The sequence below is a fragment of the Plecotus auritus genome (assembly GCF_963455305.1).
Source record: "Plecotus auritus genome assembly, chromosome: 11".
In the NCBI taxonomy this organism is placed as follows: domain Eukaryota; kingdom Metazoa; phylum Chordata; class Mammalia; order Chiroptera; family Vespertilionidae; genus Plecotus; species Plecotus auritus.
The window spans coordinates 85,590-106,318 of NC_137777.1; the positions used below are offsets into that span (position 1 = coordinate 85,590).

At 50.9% G+C, this 20,729-nt stretch overlaps 1 protein-coding gene and 1 long non-coding RNA gene across 6 annotated transcripts; one reads left to right on the forward strand and one right to left on the reverse strand.

The window, feature by feature from the left end:
* The first annotated feature begins 1,216 nt into the window (after nt 1-1,216).
* LOC308236461 (uncharacterized protein) lies at nt 1,217-10,581 on the forward strand. 5 transcript variants are annotated; one of them, XR_013959284.1, is made up of 7 exons: nt 1,233-1,310; nt 1,996-2,150; nt 4,835-4,929; nt 5,376-5,502; nt 5,690-5,803; nt 7,071-8,668; nt 10,119-10,581. XR_013959284.1 is itself a non-coding variant. In XM_080646154.1 (6 exons), exons 3-6 carry the CDS (start codon nt 4,888-4,890, stop codon nt 8,387-8,389), a joined length of 1,602 nt encoding a protein of 533 aa, XP_080502280.1. In that variant the 5' UTR covers nt 1,217-1,310; nt 1,996-2,150; nt 4,843-4,887; the 3' UTR covers nt 8,390-10,005. The 5 variants fall into 5 exon arrangements, 4 of the variants coding, with proteins under 4 accessions (XP_080502280.1, XP_080502278.1, XP_080502279.1 ...); XM_080646154.1 differs by lacking the exon at nt 10,119-10,581 and having other exon boundaries at nt 1,217-1,310; nt 4,843-4,929; nt 7,071-10,005; XM_080646152.1 differs by lacking the exon at nt 10,119-10,581 and having other exon boundaries at nt 7,071-10,004.
* On the reverse strand, nt 9,543-17,679 carry LOC308236462. The gene is made up of 2 exons (XR_013959285.1): nt 17,590-17,679; nt 9,543-11,021 (listed from the first exon to the last, which is right to left on the reverse strand). It is a non-coding gene; the product is annotated as an uncharacterized lncRNA (long non-coding RNA).
* Nucleotides 17,680-20,729: the final 3,050 nt, after the last annotated feature.

Genomic DNA, 20,729 nt, shown 5'->3' on the forward strand with positions numbered 1-20,729 from the left:
TTGCTCACTCAGAGACACAGGTTCTCTTCACCCCAACAGCCCCCCAAGCCGTGTTCACGAGGTAGCACTCTAGAAAATGCCGCCCTGTTACCTCTAACTCACTTGGTCTCTCAGCCTCCTGGAGGCCTCCAATCTGCTGACCCACTTGCTCCCTCTCTGGCATCACATTTCTCCTCGTCCAGCCTGAATTCGATCCTTGCTTTTTTCAGCGAGTGCTTGCTGGCCCTCACTGGGATACAGCAGGAAACGACAGACAGAAATGGTTGTGCTTGAGGAGTTAACATCTAGTGAGCGAGGACATGACCCAGCGGTCTGACTACTATGAAGCAGTGGGAAGCAGGGGATGGGGTCTGGGACGACCTTGGCCCCGAGCTTCACAGTCCTCGGTAGAGACCGTGCTCCACGGGTAAGGGAGGGGCGGGGGGAGGTGATAAACGGAATCCCCTGGAGAAAGTTGCTTTCACGACTGTTAGGAGGCCGCTGGCGCAGCACCAGCTCGATGTCCCCGGCTGCCTAATCGCGCACGTCCTCCCACTGACCTGCCTTGGCCTCGGCTAGACCGAACCCCTCCGGCACCGACCTGTCCTGCCGAGTGCCTCCCGAGACCTCTGAGCCCACACCACATGTGCCAGATGGAGGGTCACAGGCCCACGGCTCCTCCCAGGCAGCCAGGACCGTCCCCTTCGGACGCCTCTCCCAAGTGCGTGTAGGCACCGCGGTGCCGCCCACCGCCTCCGGGGCGCACGTCGCACACACACCCCCCCAATAGGTAAACACCGGCGAGGCGGTCACTGTCACCATAACCACCGCTGCCAGGCCCTCGCTGGGTACCGGAGCAGCGGGCAGAAGCTACGCCACGGAGGGAGTGGCAACCCGCACAAGCGGAGTAGAGACCCGCCAGCGCAGAGGCCAAAAGCCGGGCGCGAGCGAGGTACCTTAGTCCCAGGGATGGAGCTGGGCGGGGTGGGGTGGCCGCACCGGAAGCTCCTAGGAGGCCGTCGGAAGTGTGGCCGGTAGGAGGCCCGCGCGCGGGGTGGCCTCTCTAGGCAGCGCAGAGACCTCCGATCTCGGTGGCTCCAGAACGCGCGCCTCGCTGTCACTTAGGAGAAAGGCGCCGGGAGGGGGAGTCGGGGCCGACGTCAGGCCTGGGGGATGTCGCGCTCTAGGATTGGTGATCCAGGCGAGTGGGCGGTGACTAGGGAGGCGGGGCCCCCAGGGATTGGTGGGAGCACGTGCGAGGCGGGGCGTCCCCTTTGTTCCAGAGCGCAGCGGCCGGCCGCCCCTTGGTGTGTGAGGCTGCGGTGGGGACGGTGAGTGAGGCCTGGTGGGCGCGGGCGAGCCGGGACTTCTCCCCTCACTGATGCAGGAGCCGGCCCGTCCCCGCACGAATCCGGTGCTTCCCCACGAACACGCACTGCCCCCTCCCTTCGCGCCGGTTCCCTCCTGCGAGGACGCGCGGGAGCCTGCTCCCTTCCCCGGACCCCAGCGAGCCCCACCCCAGCCTTTGCCCCGCCCCGGCACCCACTCCCCCTCCCCTGCGCGTTCAGGCCCTTCCCCGGCCCCCTCTCCCGCGGACGGCGGGCCTTCCGGGGTTGGACGGGTGCAGCGGGTCCCGGCGGGGAGGGTGGTCGGCCTCGGGGGCGCCGGGCTCCCCGGAAACCGCCTGAGGGGCCCGGGGCGAAAGTGCTTCTCGCCGCAGCTCACACCCTCCCTGCGTTTTCCTACCGACGCCGTCTCTTTCCTGTTACTTTGTAAGAGTCCTTTTCCAATGAATGAGACCAACGTTTTCTAACAGTTTGCAGATATTCCCCTTGTTTAGCACTTGCTTAATATTGTAGTAGACAATAATATGCAATAATTTTCGAAAAACACAAACATGTCGTAAATATAAAAAGTGGAAGTCCTTCCGCGAGGAGCTGCCATGCGCGCGGAGGTGGCCCTGGCTGGTTTGCTTTGTGTCCTTCCCGGATCTACCTGCGCTTTTTTGTTTTTAAGCTGAAAGGAGGCTCCGACGCGCGGCGCTTGGGTTTTCTCTGCTGCAGACCGCCTTCTCGGCCGATCGGCTGTGACCCCCGGCCCCCTGCAGGGCGACGGGGAGGTGGACAAGGTCGAGGCGGGGCCTCCTCCCCGACGTTCCGCATTCTCGCCAGGTCAGTGTCTTACTTTCCGTTCTGGAGGTAGATGAGGTGGACACTTCCGTGTGCTCTGGCCTATTTCCTTTGTGATATGCCAGTTCATATTTTCCATATACGTTGAAAACGTTCTTCTCAAAGGGTCGTTCTGTTCTGGTTTGGGGTTCTTTGAGATGGAAAACCTGAGGTTTCTAATACTCAAATGTTTACATTTAAGGCTTTGTGTTTTAAGGGCTCTCCCCAATCCAAAATTATTTTTACAATACACTCTTGTTTTTCTCTGATCCTTGTAAAATGTTGGATCCCTCCGGAATTTGTTGTGGTGTGGGTGACCTGGGAATACAACTTCATTCTCCACCGCAAACCGCCCCCCCCCCATATCATGCTATTTCTAAGTCTACTTATTGAATAATACTATTTTCATTGATTTGGAAAACCACTGCTATTGTGTATTGAATTCTTACATGTCTTTGGGCCCATTTCTGGATTTTGTGGCAGTTTTGATGTGCATAAATTTTTATTTTGTGAGCAGATCTGCATCCCAGGCATTCTGTTTTGGGTATTTAGAAAGGCCCTTCCTACTAAAATTAATGAAAACTTACCTGCGTTTTTATTCAAGTTATTTTATGATGTAATTTAAAATTTTAACTCCTGTTCGTGAATTAGCCTAGTGGATACTTAGACTTTCCGTATAAGGTAGGAGATGATCTGTTTTGTCTTTTGTGTTTTTTTTTTTTTTTTATAATATATTTTATTGATTTTTTACAGAGAGGAAGGGAGAGGGATAGAGAGCTAGAAACATTGATGAGAGAGAAACATCGATCAGCTGCCTCCTGCACACCCCCCACTGGGGATGTGCCCGCAACCAACGTACATGCCCTTGACCGGAATCGAACCCGGGACCCTTCAGTCCGCAGGCCGACGCTCTATCCACTGAGCCAAACCGGTTTCGGCGGAGATGATCTGTTTTGTCCTATTTTTTTGTTTCTTTGCCTTGAGAGATTTGTTGAGCTTTGTGTGAAGATGGTTTCATTTTCCTCAGAGCACTGAGCCCTTTGTCCTGGCACAATGCACTGAACATCTTCCCACAGCGCCCTGAATCCTGGACGGCCCTGCACTGCGGTTCGGAGCCGCCTCTTCATCCAGGCCCATGTGGCTCTGGCCCAGCTTTGGGGGTGCAGTGGGCAGCATCAGCAGCATGTTTCCTTGCCATTTGTGACTCGAATCTTTTCCCCATGTTTTCTGGTATGGATTGTTAGTGTAAGGAGTCTAGTGGCTCACATGTCTGTTTGTGGTCACTCACTCGGCTCAGAGCTGCCTCTTCTGAAGGCGTTTGTTTGCACCCTGAAAGCAGTCTCCATGGACATGATGGGGCAAGGCATTCCTGCAGGAAAACCTGGGGGTGAGAGGGGAAGGGGAGGGAGGGAGCTCTGAGAGCCGCCCAGCCCAGTGTCTGTCACAGCTTGTCACGTGACTTTGGAAGGACAGGCATGCTGGCATCAAGACCATCAGAAATGGCTGCTCTGCCTGTGGAGTAGCCTGCTGTCTGTCTCAATGCTTCACTAATAAACTCACTTTTGCTTTAAACTCTTAAAAAAAAAAAAAAAAGACCATAATGAATTCCAACAAGGGTGTTAAGTTCCTAAAGCTTAGCTTACAAAACAAAATAATAATAATAAAAGTTAAGTTCCAAGCTCTTTGCTTCTCTGCACTCCCCTTTTTAGGTCTTGTCTGTGTTCTTATTCATCCTGCAAGAGAGTCATTGGAATTCCATTAGAGTTGCATTGCACTTATACACACAGGTTTGGGGGAAATGGGCATTTTGGGTGAATAAAGGGGCGGATGCAGTGAGTTCAGTGTGTATCTTCTGGAAAGGTGTCGGGATAAACAGGCACGCACATCTCTTGTTTTAAAGAGAAAGCAGGGTTATGGCGCCCCCCTCCAGGTGGCCTGTAGTGCATTCTCCAGATGGGTGTCTCTGTTGTTCCTGGTGTGGTCTGCCTGCTGGGCTTCTGTGTCCTGTTGCAGACCCCTGTCAGCACTCCAGAAAATGGGAACCCACTCCTGCCAGGACGTCTCCCGGTCCCTCCTTTTTCCCAGCACCTTAGTGTGATGGATATCTCAGCCTCACTTGTCCAGAACCTGCCTACGCCTGGGCCTCCCTTAGACCAAATTCCTGAGTCACTCCAGACTCACTTTATCAGAAGCCAACCTCCCACGAGGCACCAAGGCTGCCAGGCACAGCCAGGCATAGCTGAGGTGTCAGTAGTAGCCGTGGAGGGTCATGGTCAGGCCAAGCATGCAGGGCCTGGGGTGGGGTCCCCGCAGGAGTGTGGGCCTTGAGCAGAGCCATCCCTCCCCACCTCTCCTCTTGGGGGGTTGTCTCTGGAGCAGCCTGGCCTGGCACCCACACCAGACCAGAAGACCACTGGGCACCTGTGCACATGCTCTCTGTCTTGCATAGGCCCTTGTCAGCAGACTGTGGGCTGGGCCTGGTGTGGGGGCAGATGGCCCAGAGTCCTCAGGTGCACAAGTGTCCCCAGCTTCCCAGGGTCTTTACCTTCCTGGGTCCACTCCCAGGAATGGCGTGTTTCTTTGACTCCTGAAGAGTCAGGTCAGACCTCACAGAGGGCAGGGCTCCCCAGAAGTCAGGGTCTGCAGGACAAGGCCAGGCTCCTCATGTGCTCCCTCCTCTTTCTCAGCCCCACAGGATTCTTTCAGTTCCATCTTCATAAGAGACTCCAGGGGCCGAGCGATGGCAGCGGCCAGTCTCCTGCCACCAGCAGCAGGACCCCAGGTGAGCTGCCCCTGAGGCCTGTGGAGCTGCATTTTCTCCCTCGCCCAGGGCTCCCAGTGGCAGCCTGAGCATCAGCACATCCCCTGAAGTCCATGGCCCCTTCCTGTCACCCTACTGGCTCCCAGGGTACCCCCATGTGTCATAGGGCTTTCCCCCAATTTTGGGGTCTACCTCACCCCATGTTGCTTGTACCCACTCTTTTTTTTTAATATATTTTTTACTGATTTCAGAGAGGAAGGAAGAGAGAGAAACATCATTGATGAGAGAGAACCATTGTTCGGCTGCCTCCTGCACACCCCGTACTGGGGTTCGAGCCCACAACCCAGGCACATGCCCTTGACCAGAATCGAACCCGGGACCCTTCAGTCCACAGGCCAATGCTCTATCCACTTAGCCACTCTGGCTAGGGCGCACCCACTCTTTCTTAGCAGCCCCTGTCATTTCAGGTGAAGGTGACCTTCGAGGATGTGGCTGTGCTCCTCTCCCAGGAGGAGTGGGACCAGCTGGGCCCTGCTCAGAGGGGCCTTTACCGACACGTGATGATGGAGACCTATGGGAACGTGGTTTCCCTGGGTAAGGCCCCTCAGCAGGCCAGTCTGTGTCTGTGAGCTTCCCGGGGGCGGGGCCGTATGGGGGGGGTGGCCTTGGGGTTTCCTCAGGGTGCTCAGCTCCAGAGGGAGGTTGGTGCTATCTCCCACCTGCAGGCTGCTCAGGTGGGGTGGGACGCTCTAGACAAAAGACCTTCCTTCCTCGTGAGCAGGACTTCCAGGAACCAAGCCCAATGTGATCTCTCAGCTGGAGCGAGGAGAGGAGCCCTGGGTCCTGGACGGGCATGGGGCCAAGGAGAGCCGGGGCCTGGGCAACGACAGTTCAGGTGAGTGAGAGGAGCTGGCGCACCTGCCCTGAGGGCTGAGCATGTCCCAGTGGCCGGGAGTAAGCAGATGGCTTCCACCTGGGGCCTCTCCCAGGAAAGGAGTCTGGGTTGGCGGGACTGAGCCAGGAGAGGCCACTGCAGATGAGTGCACACTTGTGATTCTGCCTGCCAGCACGTAGTTATGGGATGTCAGAACGTGAAGGTTACCTGGCTTATTTAGCAAAGAGCAGCCCTAACCAGTGTGGCTCAGTGGATAGAGCGTCGGCCTGCAGACTGAAGGGCCCCAGGTTCGATTCCAGTCAAAGGCATGTACCTTCGTTGTGGGCACATCCCCAGTAGGGGGGTGTGCAGGAGGCAGCTGATCGATGTTTCTAACTCTCTATTCCTCTTCCTTCATCGCTGTAAAAAATCAATAAAATATATTAAAAAAAAAAAAAAGAGCGAAGCACCCTAGTGTGGAAGGGAGGTTAACCTGACCCTGTGATGAGGCTGAAGTACACTGTTTGAGATGATGAAAAGGGAACCCGCCATCCCCATGTCTGTGTAATGTTGTGCTGGGGTCCCACACATTAAAACATGATACACACACACACACACACACACGACTGAAGCTAAAAAAAAACTGGGAAGAAGAAAGGTATTTGATTGTCTACTTGGAAAAAGGTTGATTAGAATTCACAATCAATTAGGGACAAACTCAGTTTTACTTTATTCATCAACAACAAAGGTGTGATATTTTCGCCAGTTTTATTGAGATAAAACTTATCTGCTGTCCTCACGGCTGCCCCAGAGGCTCCATCTCTGGCCTACACCTGTCTCTGCCGCCTTGCTCCCCAGCACAATATACATGAAAAACTCACAGCTCCTTGAGCACAAGTCTGTGGTCTTGTGTCTGTGGGATTAGTCTGTGCAGTGCTCCCTGAAGTCATAGATGATCCTGCATTTATTTCTGCTCCAAATGGCCTCTGGGAGCCCAGTGCACAGAGGACTCCAGGGAGAGCAGGGCTCAGGCTGTGCTGGGCTGTCACCTGCTGCCATGGCACATGTGTACCTCACACAGGAGTGACCTCAGGCTAGAGGTTTACCTTTCAGCCTGGACACCTCTCTTGTTTGATAACACTGTGCTGTCCCATCCTCTCAGCCCACACAGCCGAGTGCCCCACACCTCTGACCATCCCTCGGCAGCCACCTTCAGGGGTACACTGAGCTGCAATTTGAGTGGGTTAACAGTTGCGTTAACATTTTCCCTTTGGATGTGTGGTTTCAGAATATGAGAAGAAGGGAAGGAACCAAAGTAGTTTGAAGCCATTCATTTCAGAGGAATTCTCCGTGATTGTGGACAAAACTCCCCCAGGGTGGATTGATCAAGGAAATTACAAACCTGAACAGAGCTTCTGTCTGAGTCCAAGTCCTGTGGGCCCCCCTGAAGTTCAGGTCTCCAGCCCCAGCAAGCCACTCAATCAGCAGCCGGCTGCTTCTGGCGGCGGGGAGAGACCTTACAAGTGCATCGAGTGTGGGAAATGCTTTGGCCGGAGCTCCCATCTCCTCCAGCATCAGAGGACCCACACTGGGGAGAAGCCCTACGTGTGTGGGATATGTGGAAAGGCCTTCAGCCAGAGCTCAGTCCTCAGCAAACACAGGAGGATCCACACAGGCGAGAAGCCCTATGAGTGTAACGAGTGCGGAAAGGCGTTCCGTGTGAGCTCAGACCTCGCTCAGCATCACAAGATCCACACAGGGGAGAAGCCCCATGAGTGTCTCGAGTGCCGCAAGGCCTTCACTCAGCTCTCACACCTCATTCAGCACCAGCGGATCCACACGGGGGAGCGGCCCTACGTGTGCCCACTGTGCGGGAAGGCCTTCAACCACAGCACTGTGCTGCGCAGCCACCAGCGGGTGCACACGGGGGAAAAGCCCCATGAGTGTGCGGAGTGTGGCCGGGCCTTCAGCGTTAAGAGGACGCTGCTGCAGCACCAGCGGGTGCACACCGGGGAGAAGCCTTACTCCTGCAGCGAGTGTGGGCGCGCCTTCAGTGACCGCTCGGTCCTCATCCAGCACCACAACGTGCACACGGGCGAGAAGCCCTACGAGTGTGGGGAGTGTGGCAAGGCCTTCAGCCACCGCTCCACTCTGATGAACCACGAGCGGATCCACACGGAGGAGAAGCCCTACGGCTGCTACGCCTGCGGCAAGGCCTTCGTGCAGCACTCCCACCTGATCCAGCACCAGCGGGTGCACACCGGGGAGAAGCCCTACGTTTGCAGCGAGTGCGGGCACGCCTTCAGCGCCCGCAGGTCTCTGGTCCAGCACGAGAGGATACACACAGGTGAGCGGCCCTTCCGCTGCACACAGTGCGACAAGGCGTTCAGCCTGAAAGCCACGCTGATCGTGCACCTGAGGACGCACACGGGCGAGAGGCCCTATGAGTGCAGCCGCTGCGGGAAGGCCTTCAGCCAGTACTCTGTGCTCATCCAGCACCAGAGGATCCACACGGGCGAGCGGCCCTATGAGTGCGCTGAGTGCGGTCGAGCCTTCAACCAGCACGGGCACCTGATCCAGCACCAGAAGGTGCACCAGAAGCTGTGACCTCGGCAACCACGAGTCGCTCACACTTGGGCACACACTCGGGAAGCCCCCAGCTCAGGAGAAGCTTCTGTCAGCTGCATAGGAAGGAAGCCCTTTGGTGACTGAGGGTCACAGAGTAATTCCAGGGAGAAGCACTGAGCTCATCATCCTGGGGAATAACTTCAGAGGTGACAATTCTATTTTTTTCAACGTCTTGGAGAGTAATCACAGTTGTAGTGGATTTTGGTAAAGACAGTCATAATTCTTTAACATTAGACAGTTTGTTTAAATTGAGAATAAGCCCTAGCTGGTTTGGCTCAGTGGATAGAGCATCAGCCTGCGGACTGAAGGGTCCCAGGTTTGATTCCGGTCAAGGGCACATGCCTGGGTTGCGGGCTCGATCCCCAGTGTGGAGGGGGGGGCCTGCAGGAGGTAGCCAATCAATGATTTCTCTTATTGACATTTCTATCTCCCTCTCCCTCTCTGAAATCAATAAAAATATGTTTAAAAAATAATAAAATAGAGAAACTAAAGGAAATTAAAGCATGAGGATTACTGTCACAATAACACTTGTTTACATCCCAATTAAAGGTTCTTAGAACACTTAATGCCTTTCCTAGTCACAATGATTGTTCTAATTACTGCACTTAGAATTAGAATATTGGACTATTTTCTGTTAAACCACTTAAGTGTCTTGGATGAAATGATATTAGAAAGTGTCACCAAGTAGCATCATGTAATACGGTTGGAAATCATAAGTGTGTGGAATCTTCTGTTTTGTGTGGAGGAAAAAAAAGTAAACATTAGTGAGAAATTATAAATTTAGGGAAAAACCTTTATCTGGGGCTTTAAATTCATTCAAGATCAGAAGGGATATCCTGACTTTTTATTAAAAATTTCATCTCAAAAATGAATGTTTTTCTCAAAAACCCATCTTTATAACCAACAGACGCTGTGCCCCAGAAATCATGGGATGTTTTGGGTGCCGGGGCCCCATTTGAGTGGAGGTGGGAAGCTCTGCTCAGCCCAGACATAGTTGCTGCACCTAGTGGGTGCTGCTGTTTCCAAAAGATGTGACTTAAAAGACTTCTTTGGTGCCTGTTTTAAAAATAAACTTCTCAAATTCAAATAGCTCTTTTTCCTATCAAATATTTCTGTTCCTAAGTTTAAGGGACTTTGTTTTTTTTCCTGGTTCCAAGAGTGTTTATTATCCATTGTCATGTACTGTAATGAATCTGGTTTATTAATAATTTTTCAGTTTTTTCTCCAAAATTTTATCCATTTCTCAGGAGAAATGAAGCACTGTGCCATCGGTCCTTAAATCCACAGCAATGCCTGTTCCCCGTGCACACCCTCCTGAGGAGCCGATCACATGTCACCACCCGCCCTTCCAAGCGCAGCGCCAGCCCTCCCTCATGGAGCCCTCCTCAGACACAGGTCCTAATCCGGTGGGAGGGTTAGGGCAGGAGAGAGACATGTTGACGGCAGCATGAGAATACGTTCAGTTACGTTATGCTGTTCAGTGTAGAGAATACCATTATGCCTTTTAAAAATATATACATATATTTTTATTGATTTCAGAGAGGGAGAGAGACAGACAGAAACATCAATGATGAGAGAGCCTCATTGATCAGCTGCCTCCTGCATGCCCCCCCACTGGGGATCGAGCCCGCAACCCAGGCATGTGCCCCTGACCGGAACTGAACTTGCAACGACCCCCTAGTCCAAGGCCAATGCTCTATCCACTGAGCCAAACTGCCTAGGGCCCATTATGCCTTTTCTTGATCAGATGCCATGGACCTCTTGGTGAGCATCAGGCTCAGTGTCCATGGAGCTGGGGGTGAGCACAGCGCCCTCCCCCTAGGGAGGCTCCTGGGCTGTGCATTTCTGCCCCAAGAGTGGGAGGTGACACACCACCTGCTGGGTCACCAAGTGGCCCTGGCATCGAAGGCCAAAATGCTCTGGGTTCCCCTCACCCGGGTAACTGCCTTCTCAGCCATTACTTCCCAGCTCTGACTTGTTGGCAGCATTCAACACTTACTTCGAAGTCTGCACATTTTATGTATTTAAATCTATAGTATTTCTCCTTACAGCTAGCAAGAATTTGACAGTTCTTTTCAAATTTTCTATTGGAGAACATTTTAGTCCACCTGAAATTTGTTTCTGTGTAACTGTATAACCTGACATACCTTCCAATAAAAAAGCAATGAGCAGAACGTATTTGTGGGTGAAGAAAAAGCAGTAACTTTGGCATAAGGAATTTCTACAAATAAGGGAAAACACTGCCAGGAAGACCTGAAAGAGGCTCGTGTGCCAATTCCAAACAATTAGGAACATGTATTCTGTATCACAGCTGTGAAGGCGTGGGGACGGGGGGCTTTGGTGCTGGCTGCTGCTGTTACTCATAAAATCAGACTCACCAGGTGTGGGGACACAACGCATGATCCACCTCTGGAGCAGATGACTGGAGCCTGAGGTGGCCCTGAGAGAGGCAGGGGCACTCCTGGAGGACACGCTGGGGGAGCGAGGCCACTCCACGCAGAGGGCCTGGTGGCACCGGTCCAGGATGGTCTCTCCCATGCATGGATTTGGCCAAGGGCAGAGGGAGGTCACAGGTATGGCACTGGGAGCACTGGGGTCTGCCATGGCCCACCTGGGTGAGAATGGGAAATGCTTGTTGTCATGCATAAAAGTTCTCAACCTGAGAAATGAAGTTGACATGGTGTGGAGGTCACGGGTCCCCAAGACTTGCCCTCACTTCTAATACCAATCAAAAGTTCAGAGGTCACCAACATCACCCTCAATTTCAATAATTTGCTACATTGACTCAGAACTCACCCTGAAAGCTGACTACAGTGTGTTACAGGGAACAGACATTAAAAGCAATCAGCCAAGGGATTGCATGGGGCAGAATCCAGGAAAAATACCAAATGCAGGGATTTTGTTGTCTTCTCCCTGGGAAGTCACAGCTTTTCCTTCTAGGCACCGATATGTAACAATGTTCAAGGGATGTTGCCACCCAAGGAAGCTCACTTGATCCTTGGCATCCAGAGTTTTCATTGGCTTGGTGACATCAACATAGCTGACTGCCTGCATGCCTGACCTCAGACTCCAGCGCTGCCAGAGGTCCAACCATAAATCAGACTGCTAGCAAACTATTGGCTGTGGCCCTAGGGTACAAGTAAACACCACCAGGGAAAAGCCAGCCCGCTCCTGGGGTCAGGTTAGCCCTTTCTGCACGGGGGTTAAGAGTGGGTGGGAGCCCAGGCCTGCCTCAAGCTGCTCTGACTTCAGTCACTTGTCTCCAGGTTATTGTCCATGTCATAGGCTCATTGCATAAATGAAATGAAATCACAGCAGGAAGACAGTTTCTGTGTGACTGTGTTGTGTGCTCACAGGACTCTGCACAGGTGCAGCCACCAGGGAGCCGTTCACTGCTAAGAGGTGGGCATCCAAACATCTCACAACCCCAGTGGGTCTAGGAGAGGCTCAGTCCTCAGCTACAGGAAGGAAGGATGCAGAAAACGGACAGACTGGGGTGGGGCACAGGCTGCACAGCCACCTCCAGGGGGGACTCAAGGAGAGCCTAGAGTACGGTACACTCGGACTGGGCCAGCCCCAAGGACAGCTCCCAGTGACACTCTGGCTCAGGTCTGATGTCCTGCCTTGGTCTCTGTCCAGGGATGTGCACAGGGTCAGCCACAATCCTAGGTCATGGCACCAAGCATGAACACAGCATGACTCCACCTGGCCTCATCGTGCCCATCGGGATGGGTGCTGTCACCTCTCACCTGGGGATGCTGACAGTACGTGGGCCAAGGGCTTCAGCTGTCTGACCCTCTGACCCAGCAGCTGAGCTGAGTCGCTGCCAGCTGCTCAGAGCTGTCCACAACCACCAATCCACAGGCAGCCCTGTCACACGCTGCTGCTCCCAAAGGCCTCTTGTGACCTGAGAGGCAACAGAACAGCTGCAAGGAGTCAGCCCACCAGGTGCCCAGGGGTAACGGCCTGAGACGGCCCAGTGGGGACATCTGGAATCCATGGGGCCCTTCGTCCATGCTGCCCCCTCCCTAGATGGGCTTGATCTTGGCCCTCGTGAAAGTGTCACCAACTCACGTTACATGCCTTTTTGAGCCAAAATCAAGCACAACAGAAAACTTGTCACACCATGTTCCCTAGTTTTGCACAATGAAAACAACCAGCATTTTCTTCTTCCGGGGACACTGTATCATTAAATATGCTTCTTCACCTGGTGCTGCCCACCCGCCTCTCCGACCCTCCCACAGAGGGTTTCTGTGCTCTCTTCAAGGGGGCCACAGTCACTTGGGGTGCCCCTTGCTCAGGGGACATCCAGACTGATGGTACGAAGCTCGGAGCAGCAGTTCTTAACAATCTGAAGGAAGACCATCTGGCCAAAGCAGTATCGCGCACGATTCCACCTAACCGACATAAAGATTCCCAGTCGAGGGCATGTACCTGGGTTGCAATTTCAATCCCTGAGCCTGGTCTGGAGTGCGTGCAGGAGGCAACCAATTAATGTGTCTTTCTCACATCGATGTTTCTCTCTCCTCTCTTTCTCTCTCTCCCTTTTTTCTGAAAATCAATGGGGGAAAAAAAGTATCCTTAGGTGTAGATTAAGAAATAAATAAATAAAACATAAAACTCTGAAGAAAACATGGGGAAAACCTTCAGAACCTTGGATTTAGCAATGATTTCTTAGATATGATACCCAAAGCACAAGCAACAAAAGAAAAAAATAGATAAACTGAACTTCATTAAGTTAAAAACTTTTGTACATCAAAGGACATTATCATGAGAGTATACAGAGCCCAGCTGGTGTGGCTCAGTGTTTGAGTGTTGACCTATGAACCAAGAGGTCACTGGTTCGATTCCTGGTTAGGGCACATGCCTGGGTTGCAGGCTCCATCCCCAGTAGGGTGAGTGCAGGAGATAGCCAATCGATGATTCTCATTGATGTTTCTGTCTCCCTCTCTCCCTAATGATCAATATAAACATTCTTTAAAAAAGAACTGTGGGCCCCCTCTCTCTCTACCCCCAGCACACAACGGGTTCCTGACGTGCCTGTGGTGGCGAACACATCTCCTCTGTCCATGTGGCTTATGGCCATGTGGGACTCTACACATGGACTAGTAGACTTGAACATGGCAAGGAAGCTCTCCAGGGGTCCTCAAACTTTTTAAACAGGGGGCCAGTTCACTGTCCCTCAGACCGTTGGAGGGCCGGACTATAGTTTAAAAAAAAAATCTATGAACAAATTCCTATGCGCACTGCGGGCCCGGGACGCGTCGGCTGCTAAGAAGGACAGGCAGCGGCACCTGGCGGGCCGCATGTGGCCTGCGGGCCGTAGTTTGAGGACCCTTGCTAGACACTGGCCTGCTCCTGGAACCCCAGATACACCTTTTCCAGGAGTGCTTCTCTCAATAAACTTTGCCTCCGTTAAAAAAAAACAAAAACACAAAACTGTGCATATTATTTAAAAAAGAGAAAGTAGACACAGAAAAAAAGAGAGTAGACAGACAAGTCACAGAATGAGGGAAAATATTTGCAAATCATATCTGATAAGGACTTACTGTGCAAAATATATAAAGAACTACTCAACAACAAAAAAACAAAATAACCCAATTCAAAAATGGGCAAAGGAACTGAATAGACATATGAGTCAATCAGCACGTGAAAAAGTCATTACAAAAATGCAAACCAAAACCACAGTGAGGTACCGGTTCAAACCCTTTTAAGACGGCTATTACAAAAAAAAAAAAAAATAGCAACTGTTGGCAAAGATGTGGAGAAATTGAAACCTTCATTGTTAGTAGAGATTCAAAATTGGTACAGCCACTGTGGAAAAGTTTGGCTAGTACTCAAAAAGTTAAACATAGAATCACCATATAATCCATCAATTTCACTCCTAGGATTATATCCAGATGTATTGCAAGTAAGAATTCAAACAGATACTTGTACACCAATGTTCACAGCATTATGCACACTAGCCCAAAGGTAGAAACACTCAAGTGTCTGTCTATCAATATAAATGTAAAAACAAAATGTGTTATCTACAAAGGATGGTATACTACTCAGCCATAAAAAAGAATAACTTTCCGATACAGACTACAACACGGATGAACCTTGAGGACATTTATAATGCTAAGTGATATAAGACAGACATAAAGGGCAAATATTATATGATTCCATTTATATGTGTACCTAGAATATGTACATTCATCCAAACGGAAAACAGAATAGAGGGTTGCCAGCTGCATGGGCAAGGGGAGGATGGAAAGTTACTGTTTAATGGGTACAGAGTTTCTGTTTGGGATAATAAAACAGTTCTGTAGATAGTCAGTGGTGATGATTAAACAACATTGTGAATGTGTTTAATATCAATGAATTGTACACCTTACATGGTTAAAATGATAAATTTTGTTATCTGTACTTTAGCACAATAAAAAAGCAATCATCCACTCTATTAGGTACACAAAACAAGTATGAATGCTGTTAATTTTTTAACATTTACAATATATAAATATGTAGAATTCTTTACAGTGTGAATTTTCTAGTATTGAGGAAATAGCAATGGTGACAGTAGCAAAGGTTTTTTTTTGTGTTTTTTTTTTAAATATATTTTATTGATTTTTTACAGAGAGGAAGGATGAAGGATAGATAGTCAGAAACATCGATCAGCTGCCTCTTGCACACCTCCCACTGGGGACGTGCCCGCAACCAAGTCACATGCCCTTGACCGGAATCGAACCCGGGACCCTTCAGTCCGCAGGCCGACGCTCTATCCACTGAGCCAAACCGGTTTTGGCAGCAAAGGTGTTTTGCTGCAATGACAAGCACAACAGTATTTTCTTTAAAATAATTAGACACCTCTTGCCCAGCCAGGATGGCTCAGTGGTTGAGTGTCAACCTATGAACCAGGATGTCACGGTTTGATTCCTGGTCATGGCACATGCCTGGGTTGTGGGCTCAATCCCCAGTGGGGGCGTGCAGGATGCAACTAATCAGTGATTCTCTATCAACATTGATGTTTGTATCTCCCTCTCCCTTCCTTCCTCTCTCTGAAATCAATAAAAACATATTTAAACATATGTATACTGAGCTGTATAAATTTAGGGTTCCTCCCATTTCTGTAAGTATTTATATTCAAATATACAAACTTACATAAGAGAATTCAAATCCTTTGAGCCAGGTGTTCCTTCCAGGACATCATCAAGAAGGGCAGGACCAGCCCTAACCGGTGTGGCTCAGTGGATAGAGCCTCGGCCTGCGGACTCAAGGGTCCCGGGTTCGATTCTGGTCAAGGGAATGTGCCTTAGTTGTGGGCACATCCCCAGTAGGGAGTGTACAGGAGGCAGCTGATCGATGTTTCTCTCTCATCAATATTTCTAACTCTCTCTCCCTTTCCCTTCCTCTCTGTAAAAAATCTGTAAAATATATTTAAAAAAAAGGGCAGGACGGTCTATGGCAGTGAAACTGGAGAGTGCCTCCCTGCGGGCACTTCCGGTGACTGGGTGACCGAGTCTCCTGTGCACAGACAGGGACATGCACTGAAGTGACAACAGGGGCCACCGAGTCTGGGTGTGGACCGGACAGGGCTGGAGCTCATGTGCCAGCTGCGACGGGGGTGGTGTCTTCCCTCAGCACTCCCCTTAATGTCGGGAACTGGCAGAAGCTGGCGGTGATGAAGTGACTGGCACTGTCTGACCCTGCTTGCTCTCGGGAGCAGAGCTCCCGGGGTCTCACACAGGCATCCTCAAACTACGGCCCGCGGGACACAGGCGACCCTCGGAGGACATTGATCCGGCCCGCTGGGTGCCGCTGCCTGTCCTGCTTAGCAGCCGACGCGTCCCAGGCCCGCAGTGCGCATAGGAATTTGTTCATAGTTGTTTTTTTAAACTATAGTCCGGCCCTCCCACGGTCTGAGGGACAGTGACCTGGCCCGTTTAAAAAGTTTGAGGACCCCTGGCTCACATTTCACCCAAATGCCCTTCCCTCTTCTTGTCGACCAACACTGCTCCTCTCCCACGTAGAAGATTCATCTCAGGAATCATCCCATCGAAACACTCAGGCTGATGGAGTGGACCTGGGTTTCAGCAGAGGCCGCCCCCAGGGCTGCAGTGCTGGCCCATAGACATCTTCCCCCAAACTCCTGTCATTAGCTGCACACACTGGACCCTACAATGCTGCTCAGTGACTTGTGAGGGACCCAGCTCCTCAGCCACCTGAGTCTTCGAGTCCCAGCCGCTCTCTCCCCTCCGCACCAGTACACATGGCTCATCACCTCACTCCAACTGTGTGGTGATCCCAGGCCTGGGACCTGCAGGTCCAGCTCCTGGGAGGGAGACAGGGACTGGGGTTGGTGCCTAGCACACAGGGGTAGGGGCCGGCCAGGGGCCTGCAGGGGCCAGGGAAGCACATGTGGGGGGAGATGGGAAGTCCTCACACGCCAGGGGCTGGGGTGGTCATGAAGACTAAAATCTGAGCACAGGAACAACAGCGCAGGGTCCCTCCCCACAGGACTACGCAGCCTCCCCTGGAACGTGACCTGCCTTGGGCCCGGGGCAGGGAGAGTCTACCCAGGAGCTCAGAGGAGGGAGAGGCTAACCCAGCCACACCCAGGCCGCTCCTAGGCACAGACCAAACCTGTCTCTTAGCCCCCATCCCAGTCACTGTGGAGCCCTCAGTGCCCAGGGCTGTTCCCTGAGCTGCAGCCTGGCAAGGGGCCTAACCCCGGGAGACCAGGTCTCTGTAGGTCTCTAGCATCACGTCCCTGTAGAGGCCCTTCTGAGCAGGGCCCAGACATTCCCACCCCTCCTGGGAGAGGGGCACAGCCACGTCCTCGAAGGTCACCGGGGCCTGAAATGACAGGGACTCCCGCAGGACCGGGTGAGGCTCAGACGGGGCCCTGGGGCAGGTCAGATGAGGGGGATCCTGGGAGAACAGTCCTGAGGGGGCCCTGGGCAGGCCAGCAGAGGCATGCTGCGCACACAGCAGGTCTGATCCCCCAGCACGGCCTAGGCAGGTGGACTGACCATTTGGCTACTGCGGCAGCTAATTCAGGGAGACTGGGGGAGTCCCAAGGTCACCCCTCCTTCGCTCAGCACCTAGACCAAAGATGTCTGACAGTGTTTGCTGAGGCAGAGCAGGAAGGGAAGCCCTCGGTGGAGACCTCATACCTCCAAGGGGGGATGGATGCTCACCTGGGGCGCGGTGGACAGGTGCAAAGCCGCCATTACGTGGTACGCTGGTCTTCCCGGGGGTGGGAGGCAGGAGTCAGTCACTCAGGTGCTGAGGGAAGAGAGGAGCACATGGAGGCCCAGCCTGGTCCCTCCTGCGGGCCCAGCTCATCCCCGTGCGGCACAGCTGGCCTCCCAGAAAACTTCCTGCCCCGGCCCCACACACATCAACACCCGTACGTGAAAGAATAAAGATAACACACCAAGGGTTGAGGAGGAAAATGGAGTAGCAAAAACACACAAAAAATAGAAGGCACAGAGTGAAGACAAACTATAGGAGGTAAAAATACAAAACTATGCCCTGACCGGTGTGGCTCAGTGGATAGAGCGTAGGCCTGCGGACTGAAGGGTCCCGGGTTCGATTCCGGCCAAGGGCATGTACCTTGGTTACAGGCACATCCCCAGTGGGAGGTGTGCAGGAGGCAGCCGATCAATGATTCTCTCTCATCATTGATGTTTCTGTCTCTCTCTCCTTCTCTCTTCCTCTCTGAAATCAATAAAGAAATATATTTAAAAAAAAAAACAATTAAAAAAAAATACAAAACTAGTAGAAACAAGTCCCGTGGATGAGTGATGGTGAGAAAGAAAAGGGTTAAACTCACCTACGAGAAGCACAAGCACATAAGATGCATCTACATAACCTAAAGTGAAACAACACACACAGGAGGAATATCATACACACCACACAAACACTAATGAAAACAAAGCAGCTCTTTTTTAAAAACCATCGCTCGAATCTATGCTTTTCATTGATTTTAAAGAGGAGGAAGGGAGAGGGGGAGAGAAACACCGATTGGTTGCCTCCCGCATGCAACCCGACCAGAGATTGAACCCACAACCTGGGTATGTGCCCTGATTGGGAATCGAACCTGTGACCTGTCAGTGTACAGGACAATGCTCCAACCAGTGGAGCCACAGCAGCCAGGGCTAAAGCAGCCCTTTCCTGGAGTGGCACCACCCTGACTTCCAGATGCATCAGCTGTGCCTCTGCTGAGCTAGCCCCGAGCTGGGGTCTGCACGCCTCTGTGCTGGCTCCCCCTTCGGTGTTGTGTTACTGAGCTCAATAAGCATTGCTGCATGTGATTGAGCAATGTTTATATCAACCAAATGGAAGTGAAAGCAAAATTCACTAATAGGAACAAAAATGAACACTGCATATTAAAAAGGAAAAACCACCAAAAACTGTCATTGCAAACATGTATCTACCAACAAACGCTCAAACTGTAAAAATCCAAAGCTAACTGAAGCATCAAAGAGGAGCTGGTAACCGTCCTGAGAATGAGAGATTTTATCACACTTCCCTCAAACCCGTGGATTAACAATTTTACCTAACGCATGAAGAATACACATTTTTCCCAGATGTACATTATTATTTAAGAAAAAAAAACAACACACATGCCAGACAACAAAGACAGTGTCAACAAATTACAAAGGCTGCGTTATTTGGCAAAATATTCTCTGACCATACTGTTTTTATACTAGAAATACATGATTAAAAAAGTACCCCCTCCAAGAAAAACAGAAAATAATGGTGGAAATGTCAAAAAAGGCTCCCTAAAAAAAAAAATGTGCATCCTTAACGCACTAATTTGAACACAAGAGAGACTCAAATACATGATCTAAACATTTAACAAGAAATCAGGCACAGTGTAAGAAAGCAATTCAGGAAAAGATGATGAAAGAAAAGAAAACAATGTCAATAAGTAAATAATCTCAACATTGGTTCTTTGAAATTGCTAAAAATACACAAACATCTGGCAAGGCCAATGTGGGGACCTGGGGGCCACAGAGAAAGAAAAGAAATGTTTTTTTAAAAATATATATATATTTTTATTGATTTTTTACAGAGAGGAAGGAAGAGGGATAGTCAGAAACATCGATGAGAGAGAAACATCGATCAGCTGCCTCCTGCACACCTCCTACTGGGGATGTGCCCGCAACCAAGGCACATGCCCTTGACTGGAATCGAACCTGGGACCTTTCAGTCCACAGGCCGACGCTCTATCCACTGAGCCAAACCAGTTTTGGCAAGAAATGCTTTTAAGAACAGAAACGGGAACTAAGTACATACCACACACACAGCAGTGGTTCCCAGTGTGGCCCAAGACCAAAAAGAAATATGAGCCATAAGGACTGGAAGAGAATAAAATCCCATTATTAAGAGAATGATAAGATCATCCATAGAGAAAATCCAAGATGTTCAACCCACTGCTGGAACGATACGAATTCGACAGGACTGCCCCATAGGAGAGCAGTAGGGAGTATGTCAGTGCCGCTCTGATATAGTCAGAAACCAGAAACCAGAAACCTGCACTCACAACAGCCACAAACACTCCTAGGCGGCACCTAAGAAGACTAACAAAATATATGGGAGGACTTTATGGACAAAATTATAAAACTTTATTGAAGGACATTAAAAAGACCTATGGAGAAAGACAATGTTCATAAATAGGACTCAATACCACACAAATGCCACCTCTCCTCCAATGAATCTATTACTTCTGTGCAATCAAAACTGCAACCGGACATCTCACGAAAATCACTCTAAGTATCACAAGAGTAATGATCCCAGATTAACCACAGCAATGCCAGAAAGCCAGTAAGGTGGTCAGAGGTGTGCCTTCCAGGCATGACGACTCACTGAGGCTGTGGGAACAGTGAGTGTGAGCCTGGGGGGGAGGTGACAGAACATTGCAGAGTGCACGTTGACGGCACATTTGCCATGTGAGCAGCTGGGTAGTGTGCAACAAAGGGTGCTGCCACCATTGGCTTCCACAGGAAAACCAAGTTAGCTCCCTACTGCCATGGCACACAAAGATATGTGTCAGGCTGAAGACCTAAGTGTTTGCAAAAAAATGCTTCTAGCCATTACGGAAATGTTCAATTTCACTCCATCAAAAAAAAAAAACTTCGATACGAAATACCACAAAATTAAAAGACAAGCAGCCGCTCGGCAGGTGTGGCTCAGTGGTTGGACGTCAGCCCATGAACCAGGAGTTGCAGGTTGGATCCCAGGTAGGGGGCATGAAGGAGGCAGCTCATTGATGTTTCTCTCTCCATCCCTCTCCCCTTCTCTCTCTAAAATTATTATACATACATACACA

Excerpts from the sequence above, each read along its gene's own strand:
- LOC308236461 (XM_080646151.1), top strand. Across the intron at positions 5,503-5,689 it reads TGGGAACGTGGTTTCCCTGG|GACTTCCAGGAACCAAGCCC; the intron begins GTAAGGCCCCTC and ends CCTCGTGAGCAG. Across the intron at positions 5,804-7,070 it reads CCTGGGCAACGACAGTTCAG|AATATGAGAAGAAGGGAAGG; the intron begins GTGAGTGAGAGG and ends GTGTGGTTTCAG.